Source organism: Octopus bimaculoides, chromosome 14 (genome assembly GCF_001194135.2).
Source record: "Octopus bimaculoides isolate UCB-OBI-ISO-001 chromosome 14, ASM119413v2, whole genome shotgun sequence".
NCBI classification, from domain to species: Eukaryota; Metazoa; Mollusca; class Cephalopoda; order Octopoda; family Octopodidae; genus Octopus; species Octopus bimaculoides.
In genome coordinates, this window is record NC_068994.1 from 36,557,522 (window position 1) to 36,568,491 (window position 10,970).

A 10,970-nucleotide genomic window follows, 5' to 3' on the forward strand; every position below is an offset into this window, starting at 1 on the left:
TTTCTATTTTACTATAAATATCATGTGTGTTTTAATCTAAAGGTTACACAAATTGGTACTTTTATTTATCTATAATTTTCAGCATCATAACAAAGGGGTTTGAAACTGTAATTTCCCATTTAACAAATCCCCAGAATGCTGAAGATCTAAAAGTATATACGTACTTTTTTTTACAGCTGAAGTCAGCTTACCTATCATAAGATATAGCTTATAATGATCAACTTCTTAATGACGGCATTCTTGCACTATAAGCAGCATAACTAGTGTAGCATTTACTTTTGAAGATAGATGTCAGGATTTATTCATATGCACATTTGAATGGAATTTGGAGTTGTTGAATATAGGAGGTTTTTATGGCTGAAATTTAACTAATATTTTGTATGTTGTGAAGGCATGTAGACTGGTTCTTAGAGTGTTGCACTCATGATTGATAGATCATGGGTTTGATTTCCAGGCCAGGCAGCATGTGTTCTTGAGCAAAACACTTCATTTCATGTTGCTGTAGTGGGTAGGAGAGTAGCAGAATCATTTGCATGTTGGTAGAAATGTTTTATGGTATATCTTCTGGCTCTCTAAAATTCTGAGTTCAAATCCCACCTGCTTGGAGAAGACAATGGGAAACCATACAGTAATCATTTCAAGTTTAGTCATGGATAGCTGTAATTTCAGTAATCTTAATGGTGGTAGGGGAGGGTATGGGTCATATAGAGAGTGCTGGAGAAGCTTCACATGCATAGGACTTGCATGTTGTATTTTATAGAGAAGCTAACTTAATGGAACTTGTTTAAAATTCTTGCGATATTGGTAGCATTTTAAAAGATGCTCATGTAAAAGTTTTAAGAAATTTCAAGCTGTACAGGTACCAACTTTATGACTGCGTTCAGATTGTACCGTATTTTTTTGAACATGTGTTGGTATAAATATTGCTAATGAAATTAATATTCTTGTTGAAGCCACTCTCTAGTAAAACTTAATTGTTACAAAGATTACTCAATGAATATTTAGGGTATGAGATCTTTAATGGATAAAGGCTAATATTTTTAGTTAAATTCTTAGAGTGAATGATTTGAGTTTGTGAATAATTTGAGTTTGAACGATTTGAGTGAATGATTTGTGTTTGTGTTGAGCTGGTGAATGATTTGTGGTGATGTACTGTAATATTTCATTTGGTTTCCTTTAAGTGTTGTTTTGTAAATTTCTAAGTTTAAAGTAGTATGATGAAAGTGACTATATATATGTTTTAAGATTGGAGATTTTTCTCAAATCTCTTGGATTGGCAAGTTACTTAGGTTTAGTAAAATTATGATTATGGTACTAGACATCTAAATGAAAGTAAGATTAAATAAATTTAAGCAATCAAATTCAGAAACTCCTGTTGAACCTTTTGTCCTCACACTTAACACCATATGGTATTATCGAAAGATGGAAGGGATTTTCATACAGCATAATTTTTATGATTGATTCAATATTGGACATGTAATCTCTAGGAAAAATTAGTGCATCCTGGAAAAATTTTTAAGATAAAGGTGTACAAATCAAGATATAAAGTGACATGGCTTGCATAGTGCTAACAATTAAAGTCTGACTTCTATACTTAAATTAGTGGCAAGACTTCTAAATTAGTAGAATCAGTTGCATTATTTTTGGCAAATATTTGCAGTGCTATAAAATAAAAATCTTTGGTAAGTGGGACGATCCTTTTTTGCTCTTTTGTCAGAATATACAAAGATACATTTGGAGACATTTGAAGTTTTCAATTTTTACTTCAGAAAATTGTTGGCATTTATTATAAGACATACTGAAAAATTACAATTCTTACCAAAATAAAATTATCCATCTCCAATTGTTCAATAATTCATTTGTATGAGGGGAACTTTTTAAAATTTTGAAATAGGACTTATTTTTATTTAGTAGCTCAGTATCTCTGTCAAAGATGAAAAATTTCTATTGCATTACTCTCCATGAAATTTTCAATTCTGTAAATAAGATATTTAATAACTTTCTTATGGATCCTGATATTCTTTGCTAAAAAATTCTAACAAGGGCCTGTTCATCATGAAACTGTTTTGCTCTATTTACAGAAAAGTGCTCAAGTTTCACCTTTCACATTTTCAGACAATAGTGGAAGAGTATGTGCTCTTATATAAATTACTCTTGTAGTGAGGAGAAAATCATCAATTTAATTATTATACCTAGTTATGAGAAGCTGAAGAGACTACTTCATAATTGAAATTGATTAAAATTATTTAAGAATAGAATGCATCTTTAGGCAATGTTTTGATATTATTAGACCTCATCAGCAAAGATTAGTTCAGCACAACTGTTTGATCTTAAGTGACTGGTGAGATATATAGGGTTTTAATTAATAAATACTCAGTTGTGTAATAACTTAAAAGAACAAGTGTAAAAAATATCCAGGAATGAAAAACTAGCAGTAAAGTGTCTGCTCGTAAACTTGATGTGATGGACCAAAAACATTGAAGTAACAGTGTACCAATAATGGGTGAAAAAATTATTTAATTGAATATATTTTGGTCAAGCGAAGCAATCAAATTGATTTAAAAATGTTAATTCATTGTTTTCATACAAAACTTAACAATACTTTTTTTGTCATTGATACTTTTGTACAGAAATACTAGAAACTGTGATGGCGGTGAAAAGATTCTTCTCATTGTCTAAATATATTTGGTATTTAAAAAAATAGAAATTTGGTAATAAATAGGAATTTATAAAAAGTGGTGGTTAAAATTTCACTATTAAATGGTTCATTTGCAGAGAGTTTTGTGTTATGACTGCCAGAAAGTTAACTCCTTCTGGATCAAAAAGGAAGATAAAAAACTTTTAAACATATTTATGAGATACTTTGATGCCAACATTGCCTGCAGACTTGAGAACCTATACATTTTAGATACTGTTATAAATGAATAAACTCCTCTAGTATAGGATTACATGAGGACAATGGTCTGTCAGTCTCCCTTAATATAAATAAATGGCCATAGCATGGACTATCAGTACAAAACGTTAAAATTATCAGTTTTTAGACATTACATTGCTCTTAAATGGAAAAAGGCAATACTCTTATACAAAAGGAAATTGAGTTATACAGAAAAATAAATGGAGCCAAATCACCAATTATCTTTCACAGTTATAAAACCCTTCAGAATATAAAAGAACACCCAAGATGTTCTGTGAAATACATATCTTCAATGAAACCACAGCTTATTACAATGATGCTTTAATAAGTAGTGACTACAAGAATATGTCGAACATGTCCCATATTACAGTGGAACTAGTGTCAGAAACATTTCTAGCACAAGTGTGGCATTCAATATTGCTGTGATTTTCAGTTACTAATACTGCACCTCAAATATACAGTCACAACTAAGAACTGCATTGATATAGAACTACATCCATTCCAATTGCAATTGTGGTAACACCACATCCCTCTCCACTTAACAGTGAATGTTTTATAAAGGTTCCTGTGTAAAATCCAAAGATATGTGATGATGGCAGTAAAAGGAAGTGCATCATATTCATGGAAAATGCAGTCAATTCAGGCATACAGAGCACACATTTTCTTCATATTTAATCCAGAGTGTAACAGCTCCAATTTTCCATTTCAATTTATTGGGAAACTGAAGAATAGTGAAACAAATAACATCCTTGTGAGATGGTGCAGTGCTAAATCTGAAACATCATATTTCAATGTGAGATGCAATTTATATTTATAACATCTTGATTCAGCATTGCAGCATGTTAAATAAGAAGAATGAAATTTTGTCTCTGTGAAGGCATATGAGCATATTCCATCTGAAAAACATTTCAAATGAAGACTCAGTAATAACCCAACTTCAATTTGCATAAAGTAGTCATAGGAAATATAAGCCCCGGAAATAGTGGCTTGTTTGAGCCAGAAAAGAGCATGTGCACAAAACAGCAATCAAGTCAATACAGACTATCAACTTGCTATGGTTAACAGCTGAATTTCTGTCAGATGCTTCCCCTGTTAGTTTATAAGTGGAAAAACATGTTGGAAAATTCACTTTAAAAAATATGTAAATAAACTCTGCTAGTATAAGTGCAGAACTTATTAACTCATTCTAAGCTTGTTTAAAAAAGAAAGATTATGACATTGGTTGAAAATTGTATACCATAGACAGCATTTTTGCAATGAAAATGAAATTAAAAATAGTACAAGATTGCAAACAATATAAAAATTTCAGTGCACTTGCCTGGTAATGTTTCATAGAGTACAGTATCTGATTCAATCCAACCATGCCCATTTTCAACATTGGAAGATATCGATATTTGTTCACTGAATTGGTCAGGAACCATAAACATATGTTCTTTTTCTTTACCAATACAAGATGTCATCATTGACTCCTGAAGGCTCAAATGTATAAGAAAAAAAATTAAAAAATTAAAAGGAAATTATGCATTTTCATGTTATTGGTGTAATGGCACAAAACATTCTAAAAGAGTATATTTATTATTATCAATATTTGAGATAAATAAACAATTTTGCATGAATTCAATAGATCAAATACAATTTTGTAAGTAATTATTTTGGTTATTTTTCCTGTTATAAGTTCTAGAAAAACAAGACTGTATGAAAGTAAGTAGCACAACATTCAGAACACATAAAATAGTGTGTAAATGTTGATAATTTATCTCAATACAGCATTGGTGCTTAATTCATTTAGCTTAGAAGGGTAGAAGATCAAGTCAATCAAAGTAGGATTTCAACTCAGAGTTGTAACATACCAAACATTTCATCTATTATTCAGTCCATTCTCAAAATTTACAACGATACCTTCTAACTTCATTATTATTGTCATATTTTTCTCTATTCCGCTGTTTGAATATAAAATAACCATCCAGATGATGCTCATCATTCTCACATATTTGCTAGAATGGATTAGATGCATTATCCCGCTTGGCCATTTCATCGTTTCTTCCATATTCTAGCTGAACTTTTCTGAGTATCACTTCATCAACTCCTAATTACTATTATTTATTACTTATTGCTATATTTTAGTTTATTTTTTCATTCTGTTCTCATAAATAAGCATGCACTAGCTTATTATCTTTAAATCCAAGCTGACTTCATATTCATCGCTCCTTCTCTGATTCATATATCACATTTATCACACAATCAATTCTTTCAAGCAGGGAGATCATTTTTGGATGATAGAGAAGATGTATTTGAATGAAATTATGCTGTATATTAGTGATACCTATTTTATCATAATCTTGTTGACAAAAAGGCAGATTTGATACTATTAAGATTGAAATTGAGAAGCATGAGTCACCATAAAACACATGCATTCTGCATTCATAACCAACTACGCCAGCCTATATTTGACAAAAGATAAATGTCAAGTTCCTTTGTTATTTCTACTAGTATTTTATTTGTATTGATTTTAAAGAATATTATACTTCTAAAAATGAATTAGTCTTTTTAGAAAGCAATTTTTAATAACCATATGGAATGAATTCATAAAGTTTTATCAAAAGACTTTGAATCATTATTAACAAAGCATTGCTTACAAAACCTTGCATTCTTTTTATAACATATCTCATACAGCTTCATTTCTCCTATTTTATCTTTTACTTTGTTTCAGTTATTAGACTGTGGCCATGCTGGGGCACCATCTTCAAGTGTTTAGTCAAACAAATAAACCTCAGTACTTTTTTTAAGTGTAGTATTTATGCTATTGGTCTCTTTTAACAAACTGTTGTTAAGTTATGGAGTTGTAAAAAAACCAACACTGGTTGTAAAGCAGTGGTTGGAACAAACACACACACACACACACACACACACACACACACACACACACACACACGCACACACAGATATATATATAATAGGTGCCCATTCAGTTTCCGTCTACCAAATTCACTTACAATGCACTGATCAGCCTGGGGTTATAGAAGATACTTGAAAAGGTGCCAAGGATTGAGACTAGACTTAAAACTATACAGTTACAAAGCAAGCTTCTTAGCCACATAGCCGTGACTGGACCTATAAATAACTTTTGCATGTTTATTGAAGTTGGTGTAAATATTGAGTAATTTTTTTATTAAATAGTAACCTGTAATATTTAAACAAGTGGTAATTTTTCATATATTCATTAAGACTATAATTCTAAAATAACTTCTCTTTGAAATTTGCTGTATCTTAAGTCTTTATATTTCCTTTATAAATCTTTTCCCATTACTTAGTATTCTTCTTTTTTTTTTCTGCTCTTTCTTCTTCATAGCTTTGATAATTGAAATTATTTCAAAATAGTAAGTTCCTTTTATGTATGTATCCCAGGCAGTAATGCAAAGTGCATTACTTCAAACCTCCTCATGGCTGTACCAACATTTTTATGTCCCATGGTTTTGCTCAGAATATTTTGTTTGTAAATGCTGTCTCTATGAAGAAAATCATATTTGCTTATGCTTTCTGGTATTTATATTTGACATAGTTTACAATACTTGTAATATAGCGTCTGTGTCAAGCTTTACCTACTGAGCTAAATATTTAAAGTGTGTATATACAAACATATATATATGTGTGTGCACATACACACATATGGACACACATGCATGTGCACACACTGGCACAAATCCACACATATACATTTAAAGGTATTCTCTTTTACACAAACTAAATATATTTTTGCAATGTGCATAATGTATTAAGTATAAAAATATAAAATCTTTAAAAAAAAATTGACTAATAAGTTGCACATAAATAATAAGGTTTTAAATTAGATAGACAATAAAAATAATTACATTCTTAGCCTCAGTTATCTTGCACAGCATTCTTAATATGAAGGAAATAGGAGATAATAGAAAATAATGAATTTGGATATTGATCTTGCAGAGAAAGGTTAGTTTAATAAGAAAGAATAAATAAATAGAATGTAGAAAATGCAGAGATATATCCATTAATCCTCTTGCATCACCTATGATTAGATTTCATTTACTTATTTTTGATTAGCTACCGAGTTTGGGGGAAGGAAAGCTAACACAGATTCTTAAGAATGTTGCACCAGTCCTTACATCTTTAATTATAGTATTTAAAGCACCTAGCATAATTTATTCTTAAATTATAATTTATACAATTATGGTAATACATGTATGTAGATGTTATCAGTATTGGCTTCTCCTAAGAATTGACTCATCCCCTTTCAAGTTGTTGTTGTTGTTATACTCTTGCATTGCTGATTTGGATTAGAGAACATGTAATCAAATTTTCAGTCTATTCTAGTATTTAAAAGATTAAATTTAGTTCTGTATTTCTTGGGAATTTCATTCTATGAAATTCCCAATTTTAAATATATCACAACTTGTTAATATGCACTTTAATGAATATATTAGTTGACCTGATGCGTGTGTGTGTGTGTGTGTGTGTGTGTGTGTGTGTGTGTGTGTGTGTGTGTGTGTGTGTGTGAGTGAGAGAGAGAGAGAGAGAGAGAGAGAGAGAGAAAGGGGGAGAGAAAGGGAAAGAGAGAAGAGGTAGAGTCTGTAATCTTTCTGTTTTTTAAACTTACTTACCATAACCTCAGGCATCTGACAAATTCAAGGTGAGAAACTTAAAATTACTATTGAATGAAATGCTTTTCCATAATAATGTTTTATCCAACAGTTTTCATATGACTAATGATCTGCAGGGTACATTTCCAAATGAGAAAGCACCTTCATAAGCCAATATACAATCTTTAATAAATTTTTTTAATTGTGAAATTGCATAGGGTTCAATATCTTTATACCAGCTTTAATAATGAATATGGCCCTTTAGGGTTATTGACAATGATGTTGTCATCATAGTTGTTGATTGCAATAACAAGCTGAGAAACATCAGAACTGTTACACTGGCATGCATGATGATTGTAATCTATAGTAAAAAGTAATCCAAAGAAGGCCCAAGGAGCCTTGCTCTGTGGAGTAAGTGATCTTAATAATTGTAGCATAATCTGCAGAAAAGCAGCTGCCCACCATTTAGTATCTTCTATTCAATTAGCTTTGATGGTCAAATTGATTTTATAAAGAGAAAACAAAACAGGAAAATGGTGTCACATATTATGTCTCTTCTAGATGAGGAGTGTGCTTCTCAAGAAGATTTTATTATTTTTGTGCTTTATACTACAATTTTTGTAAACAATAGCTTCATTGGTTAAAGGTTCCCAAAAGTCAATCACTAGTTCACTGCATTTCTGAGGCAAGAGTGACAATGGACTCTCTGTAACTCAGGTAAAATAAATACCATGATATTTCTGTTTGAATGCATCAATTTATTAGTTTTTTTCACTGATGTGTACATTGACAAAAGGTATATACTTTATATATATATGCTCACTATTTTTTATGTTAAAAGTCTCTTGGCTGTCATTCCTTTTTATATATGCATCAATTAATATTGTGTGAAACTCTCACTAAACCAGGGATCAGCAACTTATTTTTGTAATGACCCACTTTTGATGTTTTTACATTTTCCCTTGACCCATTTGTATACTATATCACATCACACATTTAAAAATATCCAAACATATCACTTCATGTCCATCACTGGCAAGATTATGTAAGCAAAAAAGAAATTTAAAAGTCTGTGGCACTAGACTTTAAACATCCATCATCTACTCAATGACCTACAAACACATTAAATATGAACACTTTTTGGAAAAGGTTTGAAGCCCACAGTAAACGATACAGTGGTTCACTTGTTGCTGATCTCTAAACAAACCAGCAAGATTTCAAAACTTCCATACTTTCCTTCTCCTATATAACATTTGTTCCATAACCTTTCCTTTTTCAAGCTGAAATTGCTTACAGTAATCTATAGGTGCAATAATGACTGTGTGTTAAGAGATTTGCTTTCCAGCCACATGGATCTTGGTTTGATCCCACTGTGCTCCACCTTGAGCAAATAACTTCTGTCATAGTCTTGTCAGTGTAATTTAGTGGGTAGAAACTGTGGCAAAAGGCAATTGCTTCAGGTGCAGCACAGTGTAATCAAATCAGAAACTGTACTGTTGTGAAATGAACTTTGTAACCACATAGCCATACCTTCACCTTAACTATATACCATACCTCTATCTATAGATTAGTACTTAGCAACTTCAGACTGAAGAAGGAAAACATCAGAAAATATATGTTATGCATTAGAAGGAAAGGATGCAAGTTATGAGATCCCAGTGTTTAGATGAACCTTAAAAAAAGCACTAAAAATGCATTTTAAACAAGAATGAGGATATAGAAACCTTTAACATACAAGATAGCTGGACATTTTTAGGATGCAACCTGCTGAAAAACCATTGATTAGTCTTGTGCTTGGAGAAAGAAGCAAATCGTTACTTAGTAGCTCCATGATTAAGGCTCGAAATGTCATACAACAGTTCTTAAAAGTGAGAAAGAAAATTAGTAGTAAAGACTGATATCAGAATGCTGACTATCAGCTCCATTTGGGAAAAAGTGGTATGTGAATGTTCTAGCTATGATAGTGTAAGAGATGAAGTTTTACTAGTTTGCAAGACAGTGTGTTTGACTGATACAGGATTCTTTGAAAAGAAGTGCATCCAAAATAACAATGACATTTTTAGGGACAGTGAAAGGAAATGGATGGGAGTATGATTTTAGGATAATGAAAGGGTACCTTAAATGGGACATGAAGAATGGCCAGTTACTTTATTAGGTTAATTTCAACTTGGTTACTCAGTTAACCAGAGTGATGATCCCTTAGTAGGTTCTCCTTGATTAATTGAGGCAGGGAATGTTGAAGGTGTGTCAGGAATAGTTGCTGAGATGTTCGAAAGCATCAAACTACATAAATAGTTACATGAGTAATAATAATAATAATGTTAAAATAACGAGATAATTAACTTAATGTATACAGAGCTCAGGTACACTACATTACATCAGAAAAAATAACCAAATCTGCATGAACAGATCATTGAACATTGAAGTCATGGGAGAATACACATCACATTATGGGATTCCTCATTATGGGGAAACTTTTGGGAACACAACTTTTGTGTAATGTGCGAAAGCTTGGGTGGAATTATGAAATAATTATTTTGCAATACACTTGTAATATGAAATAAAAGTAAAATATTGAGATATGTTTACTAACACTGTTTGGATTGATATTTAACTCTTTGAAACATAAATTTGTTCATTGAGTTCTCCTTATCCAACTTACAATATCATTTTCACCTCTCTTTTTTTTTTGTTTCATTGTCACTAAGAACTAATATAGTTGTGCCATCAGATTTTTCATTAATATCTGTTATAGTTCTCAAAATGCTTTCAATTTTCTGTTTACAATATTTATCCCATTTGGTAATCCTTTATTTGTTATATTCTTGGTAATTATTTCTATATTTTGATTTATGGCCCGTATCTCTCTCTCTCTCTCTCTCTCTCTCTCTCTCTCTCACACACACATACACACACTTTGCTCTTTTTTTCTCTTTTCTCACCTAATGATTGATTTAATGCAGTCTCCCATCAGGCTATTCATTTTTTTTCACATGAGCTCCTGGATCTTTAAAATTTTAATGGAGTTTCTCAAAAAGACTGAGCTATTCATTATGGCTAATAAAGCAAAACTTCAGAAGAGAGAATTTTCAGAAATTAGATCACATGCTACTTAATAAATTCTTCTTTGTGTTTATTGACTCAGAATGAAAGGGTGAGTGAGGTTAGTGTTGTTAATATTTCATATGAAATATTCATAATTAGTTTTGGAAGGTAATACATATGCAAATATGGAATTCCACAGCACTTCAGTGTATGTTAGTTATATGGTCATATCGTTACTGCCATCATCACCAAAGTTGTCATCATCATCATCATTATTATCATCATCCTTATTTAATATTACTTTCCAAGTATGCCCGTTTTCCTATTACTTCAGATTTCTTGATGGAGAAGGAATTACCAGATACTTATATCAAGAAAGAGAGTCATCCCCTCCCCCC

General features: G+C 31.3%; 1 protein-coding gene across 2 annotated transcripts in view; it reads right to left on the reverse strand.

Moving 5' to 3' along the window:
* Nucleotides 1-4,236: 4,236 nt before the first annotated feature.
* LOC106871765 (uncharacterized) overlaps nucleotides 4,237-10,970 on the reverse strand; it is a 43,016-nt gene continuing 36,282 nt past the window's right edge. Inside the window, exon 2 of one of the 2 annotated variants that reach the window (XM_052973134.1) lies at nucleotides 4,237-4,390. In XM_052973134.1, coding sequence (XP_052829094.1) covers nucleotides 4,355-4,390 — 36 coding nt within the window. In that variant the 3' untranslated portion in view covers nucleotides 4,237-4,354. The remainder of the gene's footprint in view (nucleotides 4,391-10,970) is intronic. The other variant, XM_052973135.1, reaches the window with a different exon arrangement.